Raw genomic sequence first — 27,423 nt, forward strand, 5'->3', positions numbered from 1 at the left:
GCAGGGTATGGTAGGAAACTCGGCTTCCATATGGGATGACTCAGGAAAGAAACGTCCATTACCAATTGTGGAATTGCATAAGCTGACTTGTTGATTTCGTCCGTTAATGCCCTCAAGTTGGGTTGTTTGAACCCCTGAGAATAGCTACACCCATATGTTAAAGTATCAGGGCAGCATTATCAGTCGTCACAATCTCTGATCAGGTAGGAGCTATAGCTCCGAGAAGAGTCACGGGCCCGCCCTTGATGTACGTGATGAGGTTGACAAGGCGAGGATGGAGATGAAGAATTTCGTAGACTTTAGCATCGAAAAGATAAAAGCCTGTGGAGTCCTTAAACGATGAATTAGGCAATTGGATAGGGTATTGCGGCTCAGCAGCGGAGCAAGGCGAGTGACGTTGCGTATACAAACGCATACATATCCCTATTCGAGAACCGAATCTGCATGCGAGCATGCACATAAAGCAAAGCTGGCCGGTTCTATACTCTTCATGGGATGGTCGACTGTGAAATACGGATAGTTGGGCTGCGCATTGGAGTTAGAAGGCGTGATTATGGCGATAGACTGTTGACTGGGTTAACTGGGTCAAATCTGAACAATACTCGGGCCAAGATTGAGTTCCAAGTACAGTAGACTTGTATTTGATGAAGTATTGAAAGATGGTGCTTGAGAAATCTCGAATCTTCATGTGCATAGAATCTTCTGGCATTATGACGTCAATGAGGCAACTGGGGATCATCACCAAAATTGATTGCCGGTGACACCTCGGTAAAGAACAATGAAACACAGTGTGAGTTCCAGTACCGAGATTTCCCTGCTGTGACGCGTTTAATTTTTTAAACCCTTTTTTCTGTTCTTTCTGGCCAATGAATAAAACAACCCCACGAACCGGAGGTTGCTCCGGCTTATTTGTTGCGGTGCTTGACTGGACTCGAATGGATTATGCTGTGAAGGAGGAAACTCTCCGCCTGGAGCAAAGACCCTGAGATCTAATTCTCCCAAATTCTCCATGTTATGCAACCCTACGGGGTTTGCAAATCGCGTCCATGGCGAACGAATATGCGTCATTCGCTAGGGCAATGATGCATCAACAACGTTATGATCCGCGCCGGAAAACCCTCTCCGAGTTGACTTGGCTTGAATCGACTTGACCACTGAGGCCATCTGGGAGCTTGTCCATTAACAGGGGTGAGCCTTATTCAAACACGACTCTTATAGCCAATTGAATCGCCCAGTGGTATTACTGGAGCGGACACTTCCGGTGTCCAAATACTCACCGCTCACGTTTTTTACATACTTCTCTTGTTTGGCGGGTACGTAATCGTTTGATGACCCCATCTGTGTGAAATAAGAGCTAGAGTTGACCCCATTAGCTCGAATACGAACCGTCTGGGGCACAAACGACGACTGGTTACCGTTTCATTTCGAGATCCGATTGCAGGGGTCTTGGCCTCGTGCGTGCTATACTCCGCGTTGTATCCGTTGTGTACGGATACAATGGCTAGAAATGCAATCTACAAGCCAAGAACCAATGCCCATCATGCATGCAAAGCATCATTCCCAAGGCTTGAGCCGCGGAAAAGAAGAGAGAAAAAGGCAAAGATTGGGCACCAACACACCCTTCTCTTAGCCAACCCCTGCTGACAGCTGAGAGTGGCTCTGCCTTGGGCTTCAGATGCATGGTGTCTTGGATTGTAGCTTTATCTTAAGCTCGCGCCCGTCTTTGGGATTTTGGCCCAATTGACTTTTGCTAGGGCTTCATGAGGATGTCGCACCTTTCTACTAATGTGCGCTGCAACATGCCTGGGAGAGGCTTCATCTCTGCCGAACCGAACCGGAATGATAAGACACGTGCGACTACCCGTGTTATTATTCCAGATCAACGAGGCTGTTTCAACATCTTGTGACTTGCCCCGATCCTCCTGGGAATAGTCTTTCTTGCAATCTGTGGCTGCTGTTGTTAGGCAATAAAGCTGTAGAGTCAGGTCTTTGACGATCTCGACCTCGTTCTCGACCCGATGACGGGACCAGGGTATCGGTACCCGGCTTGCCAAGGGGACTATACATATGTAAGTCTCCCACTCCTAAAAAACTGTTTCTTGACAGGGATCAAGACACAAAGACCATGCACAAGATTCTGAGTAGCTCAATTAGTGGCCGTATTGAAGATTCGGAAACTTTATCCCTAGTCTGGTCCCTCAATTAAAGGAGAGAGTCGTGATACAGGACCCTGTCACCGTACCTGACCTGTGGCGCAGGTCTTTTGAACAAGGTTGTCAAGTAAGTCAGCGTACACTGTGCCGCAAAACCATTTTCTTCTTATTTAGCTTTGGTATGTAGTCTACAGCTGGGGTACCTGTATGGATTAGTTCGAGCTGAATTTGAGGGTGGCTTGGCCCCGTTGAATTGATGAGCACTTTGCGGTCAGCCAGTCAGGTTAAAGACATGACGGGACGCCGTTCGATCTGCCGCAACAATTCTCCATTTGCGATCGTGGGTCCCGAGATCGTGGGCCACACCCACGAGGACCCTGGCGGTCGTAGCGTCGGGATCCTTTAGTTCATTCAGGTCGACCCTGAATCAAATCATTTCGCTGAACTGTGACCGTTGGTTGTCCATTTCATCGTGGGCTTATCAAGCCTGTCAAGCCAAGCCGTCAATAATAACCACTAGCCAGCGGCGCCATCCCATATTCTCGCTGATATCAACAATTAGCCTATTGCGCTTGAATCTTTGGGACTCTGAACCGTTGAATTTTTTTCACTTTTCTGGAGACTCTTTCCCAATCTCTCTTTTTGCGAGTCAATGCTGTAAGAAATTGGCGAGTCGGAAAGGCTTGCTTGTCCCTTCGAGGCCGATCAACTGTAGCACCATTTAAAGTTGTTGGCCGACGCTGGAGTGTCGGGGTCAATGACAGCATCATCAATACCTATTACTGCTGCCATCAAGAGACAACGAGACAGATACCATGGATCATATAGGGAGGCATGTGCTGTACTGTCCTGCACTGTAAAGGACTCGACTAACTTTCGAGATGGTTCCTGAAGGAACTGGTTCTCTCTACATGGGAAAATAAAAGCGGATCCGTGTGTATCCAAACAGTACGTCTTTGCAAGCGCTGCATTCAGACCCCGCCTGTCATGCGGGTCGAGGAGCAAATGCTCCGGCTCCTGGACTCCTTCATCAGACAAGCGTAAGAGTAAGGTAGTGTTTTCCACCAAAAGTTGCTGCTCATCGGACGCACAGGATTTTAACATTACTTCCCTCAAAATGCCTCGCCATCGCATGCTTTTGTTCCCTTTTCTGTTTCGTACCTGTACCATCATCAGTGCGGCACCATCCCCGAGAGTCGTCATGTCCCTCTTTTGCCACGACTCTTCCAGGTAACGTCGCCCGGGGCCGAGACAACCAACCTGACGTGGACTCGTCTTTTTTACCTTCTGAGCTCCCGCTGGGTCCCTGTAACCCCTCCCCCCTCTGAAGCCCCCCTGGCTACCTGGACATACTGGATACACTGGACACACTGGACATACTAAGCCTCGGTGGCAACTGGCAACCACGTCTGTAGTCTGTCAAAGCAGTACTTCTGTTTCGACGCCACACTCTTTATATCAGTTCTCTGTTGACCTTGAACGAAATTCTGTTTCACGACGACTACCATTTCATCCGAGCCTGCCATCTCCCACCTATGCGAATTGTCAGCTTGCTTTTTCTTTCCTCTACCTATACGCCATCCTTCCACGCCATTGTCGATGTCGTTGGTGCAGGTCTACCCTTTCTCAACCGACGGCTTGATCATCACCCAATCGGACTTTAAGGACAAGGCTCGAGCTCACAGATAAATGTGCACGCAGCATTCGGCTGCATGCCACGTCTGCGGGAAAGAGTATCTCGTCTATGTCGAATTTTGTCAATTATTCCGTCCGCCATTACTTGTATGTCCGCAAGGCGTCATATTTCTCCGGAATATGATGCGAGACGGGCAGTGCCCAAGTCCAGTCTGTCCAAATAGTTTGAGGGGAGGTTGTCGGATTATGTGATACGTTTGCTATCCAGAAGAGATAAAGGGTAGTGATCAAAACCCCCTGTTTTCGAATCATGGCCAATTCGACTATCCTCTTAGAGCTTCTGCTCGGATACTTCAACCTCAACAACCTGATCGATACCTTTGTACTCCGGAACTTCAAAGTCAAATTTCTTGGCAATGGACGGAGTTACAAATCTATGTTGGAGATTAGTTACTCGAGTCGGCCGTTGCGACACCAGTACGTACCGTCCTCCAATAAAGTGTCGGCCTTTGAAGTGCTTCACTAGTGGCTTTGGCGCTGTCAAGCTAATGAGTGCCGTAGGCATGAAGGAGCTACCGAGCCCAGACTTTGGTGGACCATCTTCGATATCCCATGACGATGGAGCATCAACCGATGTGACCGGCAATTTAGTGTCTTGCAGTGCTTGAATCACTACAGGAAATGGCTCTCGAACTTCTCCTGAGAAACTAAATCCTAGTTGAAGAGTCAGACGATTCTGCTGTCAAGCGAGTACAACATACCGAAAATCGCATCGACAACATGATCTGTCGATTTCAGCGCCAGGGGAAAATCGTCGATGAAAGGGATCTCGAGGTCTTCGAGTTGTTTGGCAAGTCTCTAGGAACAGGGTCAGCGACAATTCAGCTTTCAAGCATGTAAAACGAGGCGAGGGGTGAGGAAAAGGCTGGATACGCCGATTGAACGATACACCAGTTAATGCTGTTCAGCCGTTACCGCAGGAGTGGCAGAAAACAACCGGCAGAGGAATTACAAAAACAATACAACTGCGGGATCGCGAGATCCTCGGTATAAGATGATACTCCACAATATCATCCATGGTGAAATAGTGAAGAATCACATAAAAACAACAACTCACTTGATATAGGTCGTTCTTGCTTCTTTTGGGGTAGAACACAGTCGGGCTGTAACCGTACTGTCGGAGATGGCGGGCAGCCACCAGTCCATCACCGCCTGAAACTATTCAGTTCTTTACGTCGACACACCAGTGAAAGAAGCATACCGTTGTTTCCAGGTCCACAAGCAACGAGGATTCTGCGGCCGTTTTCAAGGGGTTGGAGGCGGTACACTGGTGATATTAGCAGGCTGAACATCGTAGAATACAGATTTAGGCCATATGATGCAACACAAAACGATACAAAAGCTATAAAGACTCCTGTAAGACGTATCCAGACTTTTGAGCAACTTACCGGCTTGAGAAACAGCAAGACCAGCGAGCTCCATGAGCTGATCAAGTGAGAATGCACCAGTGCTCATAAGCTCTTGATCAAGAGCAGCAGCAGCTTTGGCTCCCAGTGTCTAGGGCAGTCAGTAAGTGAGCTAGAAGGATACTGTAACTTCTATCGCTTACTTTAATCGCCATTGTGTGTTTTGAATCTTTTGTTCTGCCTAGATTTCGATATGATTTTGTTGGAATCGCAACAACAATGGATCAGCGTAGCAATTCCGATGATGTGAAAGTCAAGTAGCCTCCGTATGTCGTCAGTGAGTAAATGTTGGAAGGTCCAGGGACTGACATCACTCAGCAGGTTGCTCCTTCATCGTTAGATAGCACAGCCACATCAACCATTGTGATCCACCCAAGCGGCAGCCACACCGGCGAAACTAGACGCCGAATCCGATTTTGAAATTGTCCCAATCGTCAGAACAATAGCATCTGCGTAGGCGATTGCTATCAATCGTGGTTGTCAAGTCTCCCCATATCGCCGCCATGGTTGTCAAGATCCGTCTCGCCCGCTTCGGGCGTCGGAATCAGCCCTTTTACAACATCGTTGTCGCCCATGCTCGGTACGCTTAACCCATCGAATCGTGGCCCGAATTGAACGCACACTAACAAACTTGTCTAGAACGGCTCGCAACTCCAAGCCGCTCGAAGTCATTGGCACATATGACCCGATTCCCAAAGCCGACCCTTACGACGATTCTGGAAAACTTCACAAGGATATTCAAATCGACAGGGCACGTGCAAAGTACTGGATCGGTGTTGGTGCACAGCCTACAGATACAGCATGGCGATTGCTCTCCATGCTTGGGTATCTACCAAAGAAGGATTTCGGCCCCAAAAAGGAACAGTCAAAGGGTGTTTTGGAGAGTTCAAAGGTCCGAATTCCATAAAAAAAAATGCAAGAAAGGTCCGGAAGGCTGTATGATAATGTATGAAAAGACATTTCGAGGCGTTGGTTTGGGGATCGATGTCATCCGATTTGAATGAGCCAGCAAAAATCGAGAGCACCAACACAGACGATCACCGGGGATCTTCGGCAGACGATAAAGGCCAATGTCGCTTTAAAGATGAGACTGTACTATATACCTGCGTTGGAAACGGCTTGATTCACCACAGCCAAGTTATTTGTCGCTATTACTATTTGTATTGAAGCGCTACCCAATACCATGTCTAAACACATCGAAAGCTGTCTATGGAATATGAGTCGCTAAATGAGAAAACCCAGCACATGCCCTCGTCTTTGCAACGCCTTTATCCAACATATGTTATCCCAACAAGGCCGTGAGAGAAAATAAAAAGAAACATTTTAATGAGTGACGGCAAAGAAAATGTTCAGTACGAGACACACAGACATGACAACGGCTCCATAGATAGCGAGAGCAAGTGCCATTCTGCGTAGATGGTGGTGTTCAATATGTTCGAGATCCCAGCGCCACTTGCGCCGCCATCGCCAGGAGTTTCGGTTGCTGCGAGTGCTGGCATTGCTAGCGACGCTGACGCCGCTGCGAACACTAGTTGTGCTCTGAGCTAGCGCAGCAGACTCTTCCACGTCGGAAGTGGAAGAGTCTTCGTCGATATCATCGTCTTCCTTGACCAATCTTTGATGATAGGTACTGTCTGGGTTACTGATCTTGTAGTAGAAGAGGCCGGGGAGGATGAAACTGATAGAAGTTGATCCGGTACTGCCAACAAAGGCCAGGACGCGATCAAGACTGGTGACCGAAAGAGCAGTCATGTAGGCGAAAGTAAGAATAAAGGTGGTAATGACAGCGAACCGAAGATCAGACATAGGAGCAGTGCTCCCGTGGTCTCCAGGTGGCGATGCAGGTAACAGTGGTGCCGCAGTTCGGCCATTGTTGGATGAATTGCGGTTTGGTCGCCACTTCAGAACGGCATCCAATGAAGCTCGGCAAGGATGAACCTGCAATGGAACCGAGAAAGTAACAAGGACAACAATGGCAGCCTTGCCAATTGTCGAAGCAGCTCCGGTAGGGTCTATTCTTGTTAGTTACGGTTTTATCATGACCAAACCAAAATGGGGAGACCTACACATCGATACGATGTTGCCAACAACGGCATTGCCAAAGGTGAGGTAGCCAGTAATAGCCACAACAATATAAATGGAGGCAGCAGATCCAATGCTGGTACCAACAACTCCGACAACACTTCTAGGGGAATTGTCTTTCAATTCATTCAGAATGGAGAACATCTAAATAGGTCAGCTGTGGTCAATGGCTAAGTTCAGTTTACATACGTTTTGGTGGCAAGTGTAGGCAAAGACCACAACAGGCAGAGCGCTCAATGTCTCGATCGCTCCACCCCATTGGATTACTCTGATGCTTCCAGGGTCAGCATGCTTATCAGATGCAAAGTGATAAATCACCAAGACAATCAAATATCCGATAGACACCAACGCAACAATACTGGTGTACTTTAGGGAATCCAACCTCCGCAAGAAGCTGAGGGGGATAATAAGGAGCATAAACGCAGTGATCCAAAAGTTGCGATCAACCAGATACGGAGCGCTATTAGCATTGCTTAAGAAGCCCAACACCACACCAGGCATGAGATCCCCAATGATGATCATGTATGATACACCGACTCCAAAACACTTGATCGCGATTGCAGCATCGAAGATAACGGCGGCGTTGGGGTATGTGATTTGCGACAGGGCAAAGAAGGAAGCTGTCCCTCGTTCGAGATATCGGGCGCATCGAGACTGAAGATAAAGACCGAAAGCAGCGGTCAAACCAGACCACACAATGAGGATGACACCGAGCATGATTCCCATGTGGGACATGACAGAGGGCATGGCAAGGGTACCAGCTCCAACAACTTCACACTCCATGTTAGCATCGTGTCGGTCGGTCGAGTAACATGAGACGTACTTGTGTTTAGCAGGTTTACGACACTGCTGATCGTGGTGGCTTGGCCGCCATGGCCGCCATCCTTATGACCGCGATTTCGAGGTCTGAGGAGTCAGTTATGAGCGATAATAATCACCATGGCCGGTGTCGGCGGGTCTCCTCACCTTGACATGTCGCCGGCACTTCTTGTTGTAGAAGCGTTTCCATCAGATATGGTAGAGTAGTTCGTCATTAACACGACAAAGGAATATAGAGTGTCGTCGATTGTTCGGCGCGATCGCAATGGGCGGAGCTGATTGTAAGGATTTTGATGGTTGTTTTACAGGTAGACAAGTTGTTATGAGTGTGTAGTCGCAAGTCGAGCTGCAGTTATGCAACTTCGTTATCGCTGCGTTCCTCGGGATTCAAGTCCGATAAGTTGCTGACTAGGCACGGGGGCGGGAAGTCGGAAAGTTGGTAGGCTGGGCAGGTCTAGACCGAATTGCGTCAGTCAATCGGGTCAGTGAGTGCTTGCACTTCCACCGTCCCACGGCACAGAGGCCCCTGACAGACAGACAAAAGGTTCAACACTCAGATCACAACAAGCCAAGTCACGAGCCAAGTGCCAACGAGGCTGTTGTGGATGAAATAGGTGCAGGAGGAAGAAGAAACAGTCAGGAGATGGTCTAGTACGAATTCCTGACACAGACACAGACACAGTCGGCTCCTGCCACGATCCTTGGAAATAAAAACAACGGGGGGAGCTACTGGAGACCTACGTTATGCCGAACTCGTGTAGCCAATGGTAGTGCACCAAGAAGGTGAGATGGCCAATCAAAGTGGTTTTTAGACAAGCCATGATCTTGATCTGGGGAACTGCTTCAGGGCTTCAGGGGATAGTTAGAACATTAGATGTTCTCCAGTACGGTACTTTACGTTCTCATGATGGCCATGGTTTGTCTACTAATACAAAATATGATACCCTTATTGCTAGCAGTAGATTTTGATTAACCTTGGAATTACATTCATTTTCTGATTCAATCTAAAAAACTACTCCCAAAACCCAACTTATCTTACAGCAATTACTGATCCTGCAGGTCTCACAATTTCATGACATCCTCCTGACCCCCCACTTTCGCCCTTGACCGCATCCACTCCATCATTCAAACCAATACCTTAGGTACTTACCGTACCTTACCTTGAGGTCCCGCGCTTGTGCCGCGCGCTCGCTGTCACGATGGCCACCACTATGGACGAGACGACCCTTTCTACGCTTGACCTACTGGAGTCGCGACTCCTGCGTGTCGAGCATCTTCTTTATGGCCAGTCCCAATCACCAGCGCTGGCTCAGGATCGGTCAGCGACTGATCAGATCGGCCAACTCGAGCGGCGCTTCTCCAAGCTCCTATACGACTTTCGCGACTATCATGAGCTTATGAAGATTTGTATGTTATATTGAACCTTATCATTTAAACATGTGCTTACTTATCCTCCACAGATCGAGCCAATCCTGATTTCTTTCATGCACCCGAGCCATCAGAACCACCATCACAACTCGACATCGATGCCCTTCAATCCATTGTTCTTGCCTCGGCTTCATCTTTCCCTGCCATTCTATCATCCCTTACCGCAATTAAGGATAGTCCTATTCCCGACCCCACGGACAGTGCAGCTCTTGTAGCTTTGCAAGATCGAATGAAGGCGATCGAGGCGACCCAGATCGCACAAGCTGCTGAGATAGCAGACCTCCGACAGCGAAGCGAGGTGGCCGTGCGAGCCTGGTACGAGACAGGAGTTCTGACCAATTCCAAGGCGATGGCAGATCTAGAGTCTCGCGTGGAGTTGGTCGAGCGGCATGTACGCAGGGCAGAGCGGGAGCAGGAGGCTGAAGATGAGTTATGAAGACATATTTGAAGATACCCCAGATCAGACACTGCTTAAAAAGGGTCGCTTAAAATCGTATTGTATAGAACCCAGGACTTGTTTGTAACGAAATTACACAGACAAACATCTTGGAAATGACGTATTTATTCACTGAAAAGCTCATGCGCGTTTCCAACTTGCATATGATGGTCGGGGTCTGATGTATGTATTGTTTGGTGGACAGGCTCCATCCATGGCCTGTTTCTAATCAAAACATTATCACGATCAGCCACGATAACATTCATATTTTTAAACCTAGTCAACCATTGCTATGATAATGCATTTTTAAACTTTGCATTACAAACAACTTCCTCTATTAATGGGGGGTTCATGAAGTACGGATCCAAACCTAGGTATCTAACCTCTACTGTGATCCCCCAGTGAATATACTCACGATGTCCACATAATCGAAATATAAAGACCAAATATTTTTATGAAATTCCTATTGTGTGGTCTAGTTAGTTGGACTTGTCAATCTTTCTGATTAGTATCCAGGAGACCACTTGCTGAATTCCATATCGAAGCGAAAAAGATCACTCTTCATCTCTCAGCGAGAAACCATACACTCGATGTGGTTTCTCTTTATTTTCGTTTTTCTTCCCACTACTTTCTATTTCTCTCTGTCTTCTCTGACAGTGTGTCGTCTCCAAAAAGTCTCCACCGGTTCGTCCTGACTGTACCGTCAGGATGTGCCGGGTTTCAGACTTTCAGAGAAGCAAGGTCGATGGATCGTGTTCGTTTCCATCGACCTGCTCTGTGCTTTTAGTGCCAGCCCACCGGTTATGACATCTTTCAGGTTACAGATCTTGAGGGCTGTGTACGTCATGCCATTCATGGTAGTAACTGTATGAGGACTGTTTCGGAATTCAAGATGCCGGCTTGATTCCACACGCAGTCTAGCAGTATGCGTTTACGTCGACAGAAAACCAGTCTCATGTGCGTTTTGACGCTTTGATAGAAACAAACACCGATCGGATTAGCGAAGAGTGGCCTTCAATAGTTTCGCATTGTGTAGAGGTGGTGTTGCCCCGGATATGATTTGATCCATGTTTCAACAGCGTCTCGGTTTGTTCATCACAAGCCAGGTCAATTGTGCTTGAAACAGAGGGTTACTGGTTAGGATAAGAAACATATACAGGTAGATAAAATAAGCGTCAGTAATAGTACTAGATATCATGATTACGAGGCCAAGAATTAACATATCGAGAGTTAGAGGTGGCATACTGATGTATGTATATACTGTTAGGAAACAGATGGTCATCATCTAAGCACATGTACAATACCTTTGACTTTAGTATAATCCTCATCGAGCTGTTCCTTCCTTATGTACCTCCAATTCTCTGCATCTTTGTTGGTATTTGTTTTATCAAATGATTAATACTAAACAACTTGGTGTATGAAATCATATGTGCATATATAACCTCGAGTTCTTCATCGCTTGCACAACATACAAAATGTTTTCCTTATAACATCGCCCAATTTATGTTCAATATTGAGGATTGCTCATTTTCTTCTCCATTGCAGTGGTCGTCATAGTTCTTTATAGAATCTTAATATATCCAAACTCAAATTGACATATGCCAGCCAACACACCTCACGTTAACTGAGTCGTCCAGTTTCAATGTAAGTCACAATTATAACCATTTTGACCAAACTGACAACATAAACCACCGGCCCCAAACACGATACAGAGTCCTGTTTCTTCAAAACTGCAAAACATCACTTGCAGACGTCCATGTAAAAGCTGTTGCAACCAGCTTGGGCTTTGCCTAGTCTTAGGGTATCAGAAAAGTTGACTACTGGAAACGTAAGAGACGTAATTACTAGGTCAGCTTATGCTCCCTAGACTATAGTTCTTGGACTACTTATTTTTGTACCATAAGACTTGGGAGACCAACTTTTCTGCTTCCCACCAGGCTAACCCCACAGAACTCTGATGATCAGCAACGCACCAGCAACCGTTGGAACAAGGCCCCAAGCCCAAGCTTTTCCTACTTACCTAGGTAGGTAGCTACTGATGGAGCATTCTCCACAAGCAATGCTGCGCTGTCAGTGTCAGTGTCTCAATTCAAGACCAGCGATCAGCCGAATAGCGCAGTCGATCTTTGAGGGACAAAGACAAAGCCACGCGTCGATGAGAAAGGTCTGGCTTTCGTAAATATATACGTACCTTGGAGGTGGTGGTCAAGATCAAGCTAAATTAAAATGGTAGCTTTGCGATTCGCTTTCCAGTTTTGACGGCTCCAGGGGTAAGAGACCCACCTTGAGAACAGGGGAGAGGCGGTTTCAAAGAAACTGGAGGCTTCCATTGGTACCAATAGTTACAGGCTCAGGCAGAGGGAGAGGGAGAGGCACGGACAGTGGCACAAGATGGGATGAAAATGTGTTTCTAGGGCTGTTAGAGCTCAGCGGGTAAAGAGGCAGCCGGTCACAAGTGAGGACCAAGATACGAGCGTACCACTTGAACTACTACGGATCAAAGAGTTGCGGTTTGAGATGGTGGCTAATTCTTGGAGAGCGGAATAGAGAATACAGATATGATGCACACGTATTGTATGACATGTACTCGCACGGATCAATTACTTTGTCGAATTAAGCAGTGTCGATCCAATGGAACCGTTGTGAACGATCAGCCGCTGCTGGGGTCTTATGCAAGCAATCGCGAGCGATATATCAGACAGATCTGAGCCTGACAGTATAATGTCTTTGGATGATAGCCACAAGAGAGTAAAAAGGTGCTCATGTCTTAGACTAAGGCATCAGGGACCAGCCACTCGACGATGAAAAATGGTTTAGAGAGGCGCACGTGCGAACGATACCTAGCATCAGGGTACTAGAAAAGTTGGCTGCTAGAAGCATAGGAGACGAAATTAGTAGATCATTTTATGCTAGTTAGACCCGACTTCCTGGGGCTATTTATTTTTGTACCCCAAATTCCCAAGGTCAATTCTTCTGTTACCCACTAGCCTCTGTAGGGGGAGCCGTGGCTCTGTGCTTGAGCGGCATCGATGAAACTTCCGCGATGACCTTCGCCCTTACAGCCACCCAATAGACTACGACCATTTCTGCCCTGGTCAAACCTCAAACAATACGGGGTAAAGGAAAGTCATCCGCCATTCGGATAGTCAAAGGTATTTTACAGCCACAGACTGAATGTCATACTGGGTATCGTGAGTCATAAAAAATTCCAATCAAAGGCGCCTCTGTCTGATGTGACGATATAGGCTGTGCTGGACGCCAAGCCAAGGCTGGGGTCACCAAGGCATTATCTTGCATTCAAGCGGAATTCACAAGCGGAATTCCCATGAGCCATTCTTGTGAATGTGCGGTTAATACTGTAGATAAGTCAGAGGGTCCCCGTTCTTCAATGCACAGCTTCCGCTGTTTCCTTTTCCTTTCGTCTTAAGTCACTGCAACGACCAGACCATTCCACATGTCAGCAGCACCAATACATCACGACATTTACACATAATATTGAAACGAAACAATCACGAACCATCAAATTCAGCACCTTTGACCCAATTACGAACTCGGTTTCTTAAAGACACCCGCTCTTCCTCTGGTAGAAATCCACCCTGTCACGGCCCCCCTTCGACCATTTGCAGTAAAATCCAATCTATTTTATCGATAGTCGCCAAAGAACAGACGAAGCGCCACAGTTTACAGGGATTGCTGGTTGTCATTTGATTTGCTCAGAGCATCCCGGGTCACCAAGCGCCTTTCATTTCCCCGATCCATAACTTGTCCTGGACTGCCCTGAACCAAGCAATTACGGTCGGTCACAGTCCAATTCGGTTCAGTCGAGTTCTTATTCATCTCTTCTACTACCTACAATTGGTGTTTGTTCCTTTTCCCTCTCAACAACCAAATATTCTTCTCATCTTATATCATTGATTGATATATTTGTTTCTTTTCGTTACACAACCATCAAATACGGACAATCTCTACTGCTGGAACAGGTCTTGGCTGTGCTTCAATTCCCCTGATTCCGTGCTTGTCCCGTCCGTCTTACTTGTGACTGTGTCACATAAAATCCGTTACCACCTTACCTTTTTTACCTACAGTCCCTAGATCCGGTTCGGGTACCTTTTTTTACTGGTCTGGTTACCAAAGGGGATCTTACTTTATTCTTATTCGTCCCAGCACTGTGGTGGCTTTTGTTCAGCCCTGAACCGAATACAACAGCCACTGGTTGTACTGTGTTACGCTGCATTGTGTTGTTTTTATTGCCAACCGCGCGCATTTCTTGCGAGTTGCACACGGCTGAGCTGTTGTTATTGTTGCAATCATCGACAATTCTCAACCTTACGACTTTCCCAATAGTTGTATTACACTGCAATACATACATACATACTTTACGTCAAGACCAATCACTTTAGCTAATACAGAACAGTATCAAGCATCTTTGAGCTTTCTGTATTCGTTGGAAGGAAACCTACTCCCCCTGCCCTGGTCTTTCACTGGACTAGACTGGGACTGGACTGGACTGGACTGGACCTGCCCCTTGTCTCCGCGTGCCATTTTCCCCCTTCCCACCTGCCGCAGACAGCGCATCCCGCCCATCCCATCCATCCAATCTGTTCATTCTCTTCCCATTTCAAACCGTTCCATTCAGTTCAATTCAATCATTTCCGCCCTCTCCTTCTTTTCTTTCTCTCCCACTGATCCCAACCGCTCACCAACAGATAATTCTTTTTTGTTCTTTTATCTCGTCCGCGGGCTTGGATCATTCCACTCATTTTTCTATTCCATAACTTGATTCTATTATTACTACCGTATTTCTATCGACTTGTCGCGACCACCCGCTCGTCTTACGACTACCGAATTCATACAGAAGATCGACATTGCTTCGCATTACTTCGCACCACAACGAATCGACTCGAGCACAGCCTCTTTCTTCACTTTCCCATCGCATTTCCACCGCCGAATGCTCCGGTAGCAATCGAGTCTCTTACAATATCACGTCCGTTTGACAAAAACCAATCGGCTGCAACAAAAGAAACGCTTTCTCGCGATCAACCTCAAATCGCCATTTGGGCTGATATCGTTCTTATGCCATCGTACTCTCTCAGCTCTCCCTCGCTTCAGAAAATGGACAACTCAAGAATGTACGGCCAACGCAAGGGAATCCAGATGAGCAATATTCTTGGCGACCCCTTTGCTCTAGCCACGCTATCCATCAGCACGGTGCGTCTCTTCCCTGCGCCTCAATACTACTCTATACTAACCCACCTCCGTAGCTTGCCTGGTTCATCACTTTCGTTGCCTGCATTATTGGTAGAATACAACAAAACGGCGATGACGATCTTGCTAAGAACGACCCTTTTCCGACATTTGTCTGGTGGAGCTGCATTTACTGCCTATGCCTGATTACTGGCGTCTTTGTTGTGATTGGAAGCGATGCTGTCCATACCTATCATGTCGCTGTTACCGGTTATCTCGCTGCGGGCATCGTCCTGGTTTCGTCCAGCATCAACCAGCTTCTTTATTCTAACAGCGGCGCACGTGAGGCTGCCTCGGCTGGCTTTATTCTGCTAGCCATGGTTATTGTAAGTTTGGCTTCATCTCAAGCCCAAGCGCACGCCTAACAATCTGCAGGTAATTTGGACTTTCTACTTTGGATCTAACCCATCTTCAACTCCTCGAGCTTTCCTTGACTCATTCGCCCTCGCAAAAGAATCTACCACCATTCACCGGTCGACAATGAATGCCTACGGTGGCCGCCCTGAGACCTCCAACTCAGTTCAGCCTCCTCAAATGTACACTTCTGCCCAGCTCAACGGTTTTGAGAACCCTTCACCTGTCGGTGGTATCGCTGGACCTCGCGGCTCTGCAGTTCCCCAAAGCTACACCAACTCCGGTATGCAACAACAACCACCGCAATCCAAGCCCGGCCACTCTCCCGGCAATGATACCGAGGTCGTGCCACCCACCGAATATCCTTACCGAGCAAAGGCCATTTACAGCTACGAAGCCAACCCCGACGACGCCAACGAGATTTCTTTCTCTAAGCATGAGATTTTGGAGGTGTCGGACGTCAGCGGAAGATGGTGGCAGGCGCGTAAGGAGAGCGGCGAGACGGGTATTGCACCCAGCAACTACCTCATCCTGTTATGAGCAATGATCCGTGTATGGATTCCCTGGGATACCCGTTCGATGAGGCGCGAGATTACGTCCGTCGAACACCGTCAGACCCACGTACGGGCTGCTCGTTCATTGTTTGTCGCATTTTAACGTTTTTAGAGTCACGACTCGGCGATTTGGTTTCAGCACTGGGATGGGAAATATGTTGGATGGAGTATATTTGGGACGAACAAAACCCCTTGTGTTATAAACCGGACCACGGCGCCTGCAACCAGGCAGTTCTTTCTTCCTTTGAATGTCTTCTTTTCTACTGTCCTCAATTATTGTTCTTTGTTTTATCCATTACCCCGAGAATCACGAGAATTGACTCGGCCCATTGTTTAACCCCCGGCTGGCGAAGCAACGACATAGCCGCTGGCAACGTCGAGTCAGCAAGCCCACTAGGACATGGTACAACACAATGCATTGCATATGTAAAGCAGCAGGCGGGCTGGGCTTTGTATAAAAGGTGTTGCATTTGGTCCAAGGTATGGGTCAGTCAGGTGCAGTTATGAACAGTACCAAGCAAGCTAGCTACCGCGAGAACGGATCGGAGTATCCCTCTCGACCTAGTAAACATGAAGATTATTGGAATGCGAACCGACTCTTGCTGTGTGATATCAATTCTAGTTGGTAGCAGAAAGAATGACCTCCCAAGTCTTAGGGTATAAAAATAAGTAGTCTTAAGTACCATAGTCTGAGGAGTATAAAGTGTTCCACTAGGTACTTTCGTCTCTTATGTGTCCAGCGGCCAATTTTTCTGACATCCTGAGGCAATGTAAATTCGGGCTAATTTAGGATCTGCACCTGGCGGGGACTGCTGGGTCCTTCGCTTGAGGAGTTAAGGTTTTACTCAGGAACGCGTGGCAGATTCGTCAAAAGAGGAAAAATGGGGTATCAATAACAGTCCCAGAACTAGCCTCTCCGAGACTAGACAGGCACAGCTCTCGTGTTTAAGCTGGTGTATCCAGCCATTGGTGTTTTTGCAGTTGACTTTACCTTGAACTTAAAACACGATGCCTCGGTCTGATTCCGACCAAATCTTATCGTTATCAAGATCGGCATTTGCAATGTCGATGAAGCCGGCACATGCTCAGCGCCGATCTCATCCGGATTGCGCGTCGATCAATGCGATGCGGCTTTTCTGTCTCAAGCATGATGCGTCCTCTCCACTTGAGAAGATCTTTGAGCCGCACAAATTCAACTACTGACTGCCATGATGATTTGGGTTGAGGTTGCTTTCCGTCGGTTGATTCGTTTGGCTCATCGTCCTTCCAGTCTCTTCCTAAGCTCTCTCTCCTTCTGTAGCACTTCTAGCTCTAGTCGTTCCACGCCGTACCGCAAAGCTTCTTTGCGCTGTCGGACTGCTTTCGCGCGGAGCTTCTCTTCCGTTGTGAGCTTACGACTGCCAGTTTTTTGCTTCTTAGACTTGCCACCGTATTCGTCGTAGTTGTCGTCTGGGCGCGATAACCGGCCCTGCTGGAGTTCTGCGCGGGCTTTGAGGGTTTCGATGCGGCGTTCCTGTCGCTCAATTTGAGAGTCCGCGCGGGCGAGAAGGAGAGCGATATAGGGGCCTATTTCGTCGCGGAGTGATGATTCAGCTGCTGCGAGCGTGGGCTGGGGAATGAGTTCGTAATGCTAAGTTGCGTTAGCACAAGGGTTCGAGATATGAGGTAGGTGAGGACTTACGCGGACGGTCTTGAGGACATTGATTAAACGTGGGAAGTCGGAGACGCCATTATCGAGCGTTTCAACTGATGACTCGAGAAACTTGAGAGATGTGCGTAGTGATGAGACGCAGTCAGAGTACGTTGAGAGATTGGCAGCAGCCATGATGATAATTGATCGTGGGGTGTCTTTGGTGTTGTCGTTGCGGGGTAAACCAGATATAAAATATCACAAGATTATGTACAGCTTGTAGTCCAATCCTTTTCCTTGCTGAAGACAGGAGGCGTGCTAGGACCTGAGTATGGCAATTGTGTACGGAGGTTTATCGGACATGTCTTGGATGTTTTGATTCAACTCTATACGGAGAAAGTTGATAAACAATGACCGAGTGACGATTGACGCACGGGCCAGTCTCTTAATTTGTCTTTACTGTGGCTTGTATGCCGAACTTCCACCGATAACAGCATGAACCTCATGCAATGATACTGGATATTATTGCTTTATCTCTCAAGAATGAGCTAAGATTCTTCATTTGCTTATTTCTTCTTATCATATAACTCGTACATGTGTTCGTTGGAAATTCAGTGTCGTGTTTTTTGGTTGGTTGATAAGGATGAACACAGATGAGGGTGAGCTGCAAGCCTAGCTGGGTCTGCAAGTCTAGCTGTATTTACAAGCCTTGATGATTTGACAACATTGCGCAATTGACTAAGGTTAGGTAGTTATTCTGGCAAGTATAGCAAATTCCTTTGCAGCTCTGAGCGATCTGCAAACCTGGCAGCCTCCCTCACAGCTCCGGCAAGGTTCCCGTTGATAAATATATTGATCTTATACTGCCTGATGTTTAGATGGGCTATCAGCTGTGACTTGAGCGATTCTGATTTAGACTGAAGTCTACTTGGATATTTCATAAGTAGTCTACGCGGAGAAACGATATCTTCTCTAGACAACCATTGTCATAATCCCCTTAGACTCTCCAAGTTTTCCATTTTAGTATCGACTTTGCAAGCTCTTTGGTAGAAACGCAGTTTATGATATCATTTGCCAGGGAACAATCTGGACTGTATGTCTTTGCAAATCTAGTCAGTTCTTGTCGAAGTGACTGTTCAAAAGATGTTCAATATTTAGGTACGCTCTGAGGCCTCAAGGCATGGAACAGCATCACTTGGACTTGAAGTCACGTCTCGTTATTCCAACGTCTAATTGTTTCGAAGATGAACTATACTCCACTTACGTCCATATATTATTCACTAATAAAGTCATTTTTAGTTCCGAAAATTGTAAAGCTTTGGTAGTATGAAGTTTTAAAGATCTATGAACTAGCTTAGCTGTTGGGGCAGATAACATTATTTCCAGCCCTTCGTCATGAAGCCACGAGAAGGTTTATCAACAAAAGTGCTGGCATAAGCACGAAGAAAGGTCCAAGTTCAAACTATTATACTTGACTATATTCATTTTACTTCAAGTGCTGTTACGCTATTCGAATGTATTCAACATGATAGTAGCTTATAGTTTTTATTACAAATAATCAAAATGACTTTCGAGTACCAGTAATCGAAAACCTGGTAGTATAGATGAATATGGAACAATTGTTGGTCTTCGAGAAGATCTATAGTACATTATGATTTATACTAAACAATCCACTACAGACCTTTTTCTATGTCAGCTTAAGTTGCTTGTTTTATATATTCGTTTGATTTAACAGAGGCTTCAAGAGTCACCGATTATGCATGAAACTACCATGTTCATAAGCATTGTTTGAACGATTTCCTCCGTGGGGGGAGAGTTTTGAGCCTGATATCCTGCTCAACACGTTACAACCGCATCCATGCGTATGCTTTCATTACCACATCCTGTTCTATACATTCTTCGATAGAAAATATTCATATAATCAGCTACGTGGTTAATATTACTATTGTATGCTGTATCTTTCTCTGCAAGTCCTTATTCTGGGTGATAAGAGATTCTTAGTTTTCTATTATCAGAATAGTCACAGAGCAAAAGATCACTATATATAGATTCAAACCCCAAGATGGCAGAACGAAGAGCAGGCAGTGGGTGAGAGAGTTTATAGGTGTGGATTTTAGAGTTTTTGAGTTTTTGTTTTTTAGGAGTATAGGAAACGTATGCCACTGCACCACTCTTCGTTAGAATATTAACTCTGAATCTATCATATAAAGGTATGGTGCGAGTATCGAGTCAATGTGCTGGCGCATGTGTTTAATTACCTTCTGGCATCTTTGAGCCCGCGAAACCAATATTTTTCACTCTAGGTTCTGCACAGTTGATTCTAACCCGAGATTGTTTGAAATAACCGTGTTTCGAACTTGTCAATTTTCGTGGGAACCCATGACTTCTCAGTGGTTTCAGATCATGGCGGATTAATAATAGGAGAGATTTTGGCATGACTGACTACAGAGGTTTGCGGTAGATCTTCTACTTTGAATAATATAAGTTCAAGTTACTCCTTTCACAAGTGATGACTAGAAGAAAGCGACAACGTGAGCCTAGCAAGCCTTCATCCAGCTTATCTTCTGTCCTGTTGCAAATTCGATATGAACTCAGGCCTAATGCCACTTACGTAGTAACAGATGCTTTTCAAACTCTATTCGAATTCATTCAAGCTTGTACCTTGACCAAAATAATTAGAGCCAAATGCTTGATAATGAATTGTTTGAATTTGTTGAGGTTTCAGCAGCAGCTTCTTCCAATTTACGCCCAGAGACGTCAGTACTAGGGCACACTGGTTTACAAACTAGTGTCTACATAGGTCAAGGTCATAGACCAACTTAAGTGACATAGTAAGTGCCCTCGTATTTTTTAATTTGCATATAATGTTTACCTATTTGAGCACAATTGCAGCTCTGGGCAATTCAAGTAAACATATACTGTTCCCAGAAACTCTGCCTACCCTGCATCTACGGTTAATCATTTTCACGAGGCGTTGATCCGTTCGACATGGTCCCAAGATCACTTACTCCCAATTCTATCTCAAGACCTGACTATTGAATCTGTCAGGTAATTTGATGATTCGTCTTGTAGAAGCAGAACCTCTTTCATCCAGTTGAGGTTGTTTGATAGTCATGTGACCTTGAAATTGAATGACGAAGGTTCCGGAATCGGTCCCACTAAATTCCAGCTCTGGCACTGCTCGCCTTAGTGGGGACCTAGAGAAGGCAGGCAGGAGCCTCTTGCGTGAGCCTCGTCACTGAATCGACCAGCTTGGACTACCTAAACCAAACACGCCCCACGATATTTGACCCATTAGCATCAACACCACATATCTTCAATTCTCAAACCCGATTCCCTCGACACCGACACTAGGACAATTACATATCTTGAGGGAAACAGAACGCGAATAAAGCCACCATGTCTGACGGAGTTTTGAAGCCCGAGAAGGACTTCTCGAAGGAGGTTGATCAGCAGCTCCCTGAAGCTGAGAAGCTGGCTGCGGTGGGTGTTTGAGCTTTCAATTGCCAAGACGAGCTCCAACTGACATTCTCTACAGTCAAACAACCTTCAAGGCGCCATTGAGAAGCTTGCTGCTCTCGAAAAGCAAACCCGACAAGTACGCACTTGCGCTCTCGATCCTCTTCTCCGCTAATCCAGGACCAGGCCTCCGATCTTGCGTCAACATCACGAGTACTGATTGCAATCGTTACACTATGTAAAAATGCAGGCGACTGGAGTCTCTTGAACGACCAGACCTTGGTCATGTCCAAGAAGCACAGCCAGCTCAAGCAAGCTATCACCAAGATGGTTCAGACCGTCATGGGTTTCCTCGACGACACCCCCGACCTCCAGACCAAGCTCTCCGTTATCGAAACCCTACGAACAGTCACAGAGGGCAAGATCTTTGTTGAAGTCGAGCGAGCTCGTGTCACCAAGATCCTTTCTGATATCAAGAAGAAGCAGGGCGACCTGAAGTCCGCCACCGAGATTCTTTGCGAGCTACAAGTCGAGACTTTTGGATCCATGGACCGAAGGGAAAAGACCGAATTTATTCTGGCCCAAGTTGAGCTATGCATCGAGAGCGAGGATTGGACACAGGCTGCAATTCTTGGACGCAAGATTAGTACCCGATACCTTTCTCGCAAGCCCAAGAAGACAGCCGAGCAGCTCGAGAAGGAGCAAAAGGAACGAGAGAAGAAGATTGCCCGCGGCGAGGAGGTACCCGAGGAGAAGGAAGACGACACAACCGATCTCAAGCTGCGATACTACGAGCAGCAAATCATTCTTGCCAAGCACGAGGAGAAGTACCTCGATGTCTGCAAGCATTACCGCCAGGTCTTGGACACAGAAGCCGTTGAGGAGGATCCGGCCAAGCTTCGTCCCGTATGTCAATCGCTCCTAGCGTCAAAAGGTTTTGCTAACGTCCATCAAAGGTTCTTCAGCGTATCATCTACTTTGTCATCCTAGCTCCCTATGACAATGAGCAGCACGACCTCCTCCACCGAATTCACAAAGACACCCGTAACTCAGAAGTCCCAGCGGAAGCCGAACTTCTGCGACTTTTTACTGTGCATGAGCTGATGCGATGGCCCGATACTTCTAAGCGATTTGGACCTCACCTCTGCAGTACTGACGTCTTTGATGTGCAGCCTGGTCAGTCTTCAGACGACAAGGCACACAAGCGGTGGCAAGATCTCCGAAAGCGAGTGATCGAGCATAATGTGCGAGTTGTCGCTAAGTACTACACTCGCATCCAGATGGGCCGCCTTACTCAACTACTGGATTTGACGGAGGACGAAACCGAGAAGTACGTTAGCGAGCTTGTGACCTCCAAGACCGTCTATGCCAAGATTGATCGACCCGCACGAATCGTCAACTTCGCTAAGCCTCGAGATGCTGACGATGTTCTCAACGAATGGAGTCACAACATGAAGAGCCTTCTGGGCCTGCTCGAGAGAATTGATCATCTTATCACCAAGGAGGAGATGATGGCACGGATTCAGCCTGCCAAATAAGGATTCGGAGTAATGGATAGAGCGGTTCATCATCATGACGGTTGGGTGTTCTGTATTATACAGGTTAGATAGTCCCCAGGATGATATATGACATGGTATTCAGTCTACTTGAGTCTATCTATTTGTAGTCTATGTGTATTATGTAAACAGTCCACAGTTACAGCTCTGACTTGGGCTCCTTGTCTTGGCCGTGTTCCTTGATAAAACCAGCCAGTGGTGCTGCCCATTGTTTGCTCACAGGTACGTGGTGGCCTCCAGGGTGGATAAGCACGAGAGGGTCTTCGCAACGATCTGAAAGTGCGCGGCTTCGGTTTTCATCAACCACTGTATCAAGACTGCCTACAAAATGCAGTGTGGGGGTCTTGATCTTGGGCTCAAAGCAGAACTGCAGTGAGTCGGGAGTCGCCCAGAAGCCCGAGTAACACACAGCAAACTTGAGAGGGTTTCCAGAGTTTGCCTCCCTCAACCCCCTCGCCCAATCTCCCTCCTTGCCCTCTGGTACAGGACGCTCAGTCTCCAACGCTGCCACAACGAGAGCGGCCATAGCTGCACCTTGACTGAAACCGCACACCGCATCAATGCCTTCCGAGTCACGGATAGCCTGTGCAACGGTTGCCATTCCCTCGTCTAGCATACGGTAGTTTCCAGAGGCCTCATCTTTCCGCCACCAAGCCCAAGTGTCAGGCTGGTAGTCCTCAGCTTGCGGCTCCTCGGGAGGTTGATAGCCGGGAATGTCTTCCGGGCTAAGCCGGTTGGGACCCGTGGCGTAGAGAAAGACGGGGAGAAGTGAGATGGGGTTAAGAAGCTTGACGATAGTTTTCTCTAGAGCACGGGTCTTGGCACGGAACAGATCGCCGGACTGTGTGAAGCCTGGTGGATGTCAGTGAGTGAGTTTTGAGATGTTGGCTAGTATGAGGTATGATGGTTGACATGCATGCAGACTAGGTCTGCAGACTTGATCTTCTCAAATGCATCCTCAACTTACCATGAAGCATGAGGATCTTGACCTCCTTCTTTCCTCCATTGCTGTTGGCCTTGGGTGTTGGTGTGGCAGTCATTGTAGATAGGCAAACTCTGTACACAGTTGAAGGAAATCTGAAAGATGAGACTCTGCTGGTTGAAGTCGCAGTAGCAATCGGTCTAGCGGCAGAAAATATGCCAACGAGCAGACGCATCTAAGGGGGAAAAGATGGAGGGTTGGTGAGTGAGGCGGACTTAAATCGGTGTTGTAAGAGGTTGTTTGGTTGTATGAGTCGACGACGTGGAGTGAGTGAGTGTAGCGATAACAATGATTTGTCAGGAGTCTTCCTAAGGGCGTCGGGCCGTTGCTTTAACATATCATGCTCCATCCCCACCAAAGTAATGCTTTGTTATGAAAACGTTTGGTCAAGAGTGTGTCTTGTTCTATACATAGCATGCATGGCATATTGATGAAGACGTATTCTATCATACACTCTTAATTCCACATTCACACCCACTGATGTCACTACAGTATGCACTATGCATGACGTTCAAATTGCTTAAACTTTATTATATAAGGCTAATCGACAAGCCCAAATATGGACTGGAAAATAGTATTTCATTGTCACTGATGGAATCACAAAACAGAGAACGAAATAATCATGTGGCCATGATGATGGACCGCTACATCCACAAGAGCGTAATCGCCAGTATGTCGCGGTGAGTATTGGGCCATAGTTTATCTTCCTTGCACAAAAATAGAAATAAACCACGGAGCATGATGGTAGATTTCAGAGTGAGTCAAGGGGTTGTTTTCACATATCACATAATCAGACTGATTCCTGATTCCCAGCAGATTCGAACATCCGGATTTTTGAGCGTATTCGTTGCTGCCAACTGCACCCGTGGGTAAGTCGTACAGATCGTTGTGTAGGTCAATTAAGCCCCCTTTTCGATTCTATGATACAATTCCATCTCGTGGGCCCTGACCTCGCGTTCGAGCGGATCGATTATGCTTGCCGGCTTGGACGAAATCCCTTTTCCTATTCCCAATATCTTAGTGGCCACCAGTTTTGGCGTTGGGGTTGCGGGGGTCGTTCTTGAACTCGGCGGCTGTTATATATGGTCAATCCTAGTTCTGGGTAACTCATTGTATAGGGATCGTACAGTTCATCATGGCGTTCTGGGCGGAGTTGACGCCGTAGGCAATGACAACACCTGTATCCGGGTTAATTGCTGTCCAAATCTCATCGATGCATCAATCGAAGTCGGGAGCGCGGGGGAAAGCTCGAGGGGAGAGCGAATTCGTCGGACGAGCTGCGCAATTTGACGTACCGGCGGCGAAGAAAGGCCAGTAAGGCTTCACTGTAGGGAAGAGTCAGTGGGACAGATTCGCGATGGCGCAGTCTGGAGAGTCGCAATTGAACGTACAGAAGGGAGCGTTGAACTTCTTGAGGGGTTGAACACCGAGCCAAGACATGATGACGGATTTCGTGGGTATCGCGGGAGGTAGGTTCGGTTTGATGGACTGGACGTCGGCAACGGGTGCTTTGAGATTGAGATTGCTACAGAACGAGCCTTTTTCCGAACGACAGACCCAACAAAGCTCCGAGCGGGTTCTGCCGAAGCCGAGCCCGGGACGTTTTCTGTGTGCCTGAACTGTAAGGCTTCATCTTCTGGGTCGAGAGCGGCTGAGTAAGAAAGATACGTACTCCTGCCAGAGCTGAGGAACAGCAGGCCCAACCGAACCCCGCATTCTTACCTATGGCGCGCTAAGCTTTTACACGTGATGCCCGGTGGAGTGACATCATCAGATAGCTCAGGGAGCTCCAGCTTTAAGAAGGTAGTGTACGTACTGCTAAACCTTTGCGCCCTGTCCTCTTATCTCTTTCAATTAAATCAGCCTATTCGACCATTGTTCATTATCTGTACTCGTCATAAACCAAAACAACCGAAAAAAACTCACCCAAAAAGTGCGGGGTGAAGTGAATTATACATTCCTGGGCGTTCAACCGAAAAGCCGTTCCGTCCCTCCAACTCTCGGTTACCCAATCGTCCACCTGCTTCACCCTCCTTACTATTACCAGGGCAATCTCAACCCAAGACTGCTTGATACCACCTTTGCGCTCAAACGCCTGCCTTCCCGCTTCTGTTGTGCTCTCTGCCCGCACCAAACAACCAGCCTTTGTTTTGGTTGCCACCAATTGTGCCGCATCTGACCTTCTGCTTCCGTTCTGCTACTACAACCTCGTCTAAACTCTCGGTGTATTTCCTTGTTTCAGCATCTCCCCCTGTCTCTCACACAACTCCAACGTTGATCTCCGACGTTTTGCTCCCTGAAAGATCGCCCGCATTCTCCCCGCGCCTTGTGTCAGCTTTTAATAGATACACATTGCGCCTCATCAGCTTAAAAACGACTTTGCACTTCCATTCATCAATCCCTTTCATCATCTCCGAAAATGTTCAGTCGCCAGCTCACACGCGCCGCTACTGCCACTCCGCGCGCCAGCGTGCGAGCTCTGAGCTCGACTGCTGCCCTTGGCGCTCGCACCCCTTCCATAGGAGATGTCAACCCTACACATGCAGAGGTCGATAAGTTTAGCAAGAAGCAGAAGGAATTTCGCGAGCACTTGGTAGAAGCACAGAAGAAGCGAGAAGCCAGTTTGTTGCCCTCCCATCCGCAGCCAGCTAACGTTCCGTTCACCAAGTCGGACGAAGGCTCACAGAATGACAATGCAGGACAAACCGAACAGGCCAAGGAACCAGAGCCATCTCGCAAGGCAGGCCCTTTGACAAATCTTATCTACGGTACCAAGGAGGGTCGCGAACTCGATGCCCAGCTTGAAGCAAGTTTCAGTCAGGTCCTTGCCCGTGGCAAGTACGTCCACTCGATCGTTCAGCACGAGGTCAAGCCCGACAAGGTTGACGAATATGTCGAGCTCGTCGGCAAGTGGTATCCCAAGATGGCGAATGCTCCAGAGAACAAGGTGAATCTGGTCGGAAGCTGGAGGACAGAGGTTGGTGATTGCGATACGTTTGGTATGTACAAGTTAATTTCGCAAAGCTTTCCAGTCGCTAACCATGGCAAGTTCACATTTGGGAGTACCAAAAGTACGAGGGTTACCACCAGTCTCGATACAACATGACACACCACCCCGAATTTTCCGAATTCGACAGCAAACTAAAGGGCTTGATTACCAGCAAGAAGATCTCCCTCATGCAAGAGTTTTCCTTCTGGCCAACAACTCCCCCACGATCACTGGGCGGCATCTTTGAGCTGCGCTCCTACACATTGCACCCTGGCAACTTGCTCGAATGGGAGACACACTGGCGACGAGGACTCAAGGCTCGTCGGGAGGTTATGGAAGGTGTTGGTGCTTGGTTCGTTCAGATTGGTGACCTTAACACTGTCCACCACCTATGGCAGTTTGCCAACCTGGAGGAGCGCCGAAACCGTCGCGAGCAGAGCTGGCAGGTTGAGGGATGGAGTGACACTGTCCACAAGACAGTACCTCTCATCCAAAGCATGAAGTCCAAGATTCTTGTTCCCATGCCTTGGTCCCCTGTCCGATAAACGCCCAACAACGGCTCTGTTAGCGATATCTTCTAATAGTGTCCGGTTGATGAAGCGTGGGCCATTGGCCTAGACATGGCCTATTTGGACA

General features: G+C 47.4%; 11 protein-coding genes across 11 annotated transcripts; 5 read left to right on the forward strand and 6 right to left on the reverse strand.

Annotated features, from left to right (window-relative positions):
* Positions 1-423: 423 nt before the first annotated feature.
* Positions 424-709, reverse strand: FPOAC1_012229 (uncharacterized protein; the record flags this gene model as incomplete). Its single annotated transcript, XM_044856587.1, has 2 exons — positions 424-564; positions 629-709. 2 exons carry the CDS (start codon positions 707-709, stop codon positions 424-426), a joined length of 222 nt encoding a protein of 73 aa, XP_044703900.1.
* A 3,410-nt stretch (positions 710-4,119) lies between these two features.
* On the reverse strand, positions 4,120-5,409 carry FPOAC1_012230 (uncharacterized protein; the record flags this gene model as incomplete). The annotated part of the gene is made up of 7 exons (XM_044856588.1): positions 4,120-4,222; positions 4,274-4,502; positions 4,550-4,646; positions 4,906-5,000; positions 5,050-5,115; positions 5,237-5,345; positions 5,398-5,409. The coding sequence occupies 7 exons, from the start codon at positions 5,407-5,409 to the stop codon at positions 4,120-4,122; spliced, it is 711 nt and encodes a 236-aa protein (XP_044703901.1).
* A 348-nt stretch (positions 5,410-5,757) lies between these two features.
* CYT21 (Ribosomal protein S16, mitochondrial) lies at positions 5,758-6,161 on the forward strand (the record flags this gene model as incomplete). Its single annotated transcript, XM_044856589.1, has 2 exons — positions 5,758-5,834; positions 5,894-6,161. 2 exons carry the CDS (start codon positions 5,758-5,760, stop codon positions 6,159-6,161), a joined length of 345 nt encoding a protein of 114 aa, XP_044703902.1.
* Positions 6,162-6,577: 416 nt separating this feature from the next.
* FPOAC1_012232 (uncharacterized protein) lies at positions 6,578-8,370 on the reverse strand (the record flags this gene model as incomplete). Its single annotated transcript, XM_044856590.1, has 5 exons — positions 6,578-7,266; positions 7,321-7,480; positions 7,526-8,106; positions 8,160-8,242; positions 8,303-8,370. The coding sequence occupies 5 exons, from the start codon at positions 8,368-8,370 to the stop codon at positions 6,578-6,580; spliced, it is 1,581 nt and encodes a 526-aa protein (XP_044703903.1).
* Positions 8,371-9,354: 984 nt separating this feature from the next.
* Positions 9,355-10,019, forward strand: FPOAC1_012233 (uncharacterized protein; the record flags this gene model as incomplete). Its single annotated transcript, XM_044856591.1, has 2 exons — positions 9,355-9,562; positions 9,616-10,019. 2 exons carry the CDS (start codon positions 9,355-9,357, stop codon positions 10,017-10,019), a joined length of 612 nt encoding a protein of 203 aa, XP_044703904.1.
* A 5,112-nt stretch (positions 10,020-15,131) lies between these two features.
* Positions 15,132-16,157, forward strand: SHO1 (Transmembrane osmosensor; the record flags this gene model as incomplete). The annotated part of the gene is made up of 3 exons (XM_044856592.1): positions 15,132-15,227; positions 15,281-15,589; positions 15,639-16,157. The coding sequence occupies 3 exons, from the start codon at positions 15,132-15,134 to the stop codon at positions 16,155-16,157; spliced, it is 924 nt and encodes a 307-aa protein (XP_044703905.1).
* A 1,269-nt stretch (positions 16,158-17,426) lies between these two features.
* Positions 17,427-17,996, reverse strand: FPOAC1_012235 (uncharacterized protein; the record flags this gene model as incomplete). The annotated part of the gene is made up of 2 exons (XM_044856593.1): positions 17,427-17,801; positions 17,853-17,996. The coding sequence occupies 2 exons, from the start codon at positions 17,994-17,996 to the stop codon at positions 17,427-17,429; spliced, it is 519 nt and encodes a 172-aa protein (XP_044703906.1).
* A 3,204-nt stretch (positions 17,997-21,200) lies between these two features.
* Positions 21,201-22,798, forward strand: FPOAC1_012236 (uncharacterized protein; the record flags this gene model as incomplete). Its single annotated transcript, XM_044856594.1, has 4 exons — positions 21,201-21,284; positions 21,340-21,399; positions 21,447-22,166; positions 22,217-22,798. The coding sequence occupies 4 exons, from the start codon at positions 21,201-21,203 to the stop codon at positions 22,796-22,798; spliced, it is 1,446 nt and encodes a 481-aa protein (XP_044703907.1).
* A 157-nt stretch (positions 22,799-22,955) lies between these two features.
* On the reverse strand, positions 22,956-23,856 carry FPOAC1_012237 (uncharacterized protein; the record flags this gene model as incomplete). Its single annotated transcript, XM_044856595.1, has 2 exons — positions 22,956-23,668; positions 23,784-23,856. The coding sequence occupies 2 exons, from the start codon at positions 23,854-23,856 to the stop codon at positions 22,956-22,958; spliced, it is 786 nt and encodes a 261-aa protein (XP_044703908.1).
* Positions 23,857-24,815: 959 nt separating this feature from the next.
* On the reverse strand, positions 24,816-25,238 carry FPOAC1_012238 (uncharacterized protein; the record flags this gene model as incomplete). Its single annotated transcript, XM_044856596.1, has 4 exons — positions 24,816-24,871; positions 24,926-24,976; positions 25,094-25,123; positions 25,190-25,238. The coding sequence occupies 4 exons, from the start codon at positions 25,236-25,238 to the stop codon at positions 24,816-24,818; spliced, it is 186 nt and encodes a 61-aa protein (XP_044703909.1).
* Positions 25,239-26,217: 979 nt separating this feature from the next.
* FPOAC1_012239 (uncharacterized protein) lies at positions 26,218-27,332 on the forward strand (the record flags this gene model as incomplete). The annotated part of the gene is made up of 2 exons (XM_044856597.1): positions 26,218-26,797; positions 26,848-27,332. 2 exons carry the CDS (start codon positions 26,218-26,220, stop codon positions 27,330-27,332), a joined length of 1,065 nt encoding a protein of 354 aa, XP_044703910.1.
* Between the last annotated feature and the right edge of the window lie 91 nt (positions 27,333-27,423).

This window comes from Fusarium poae, chromosome 4 (genome assembly GCF_019609905.1).
Source record: "Fusarium poae strain DAOMC 252244 chromosome 4, whole genome shotgun sequence".
Lineage (NCBI taxonomy): Eukaryota > Fungi > Ascomycota > Sordariomycetes > Hypocreales > Nectriaceae > Fusarium > Fusarium poae.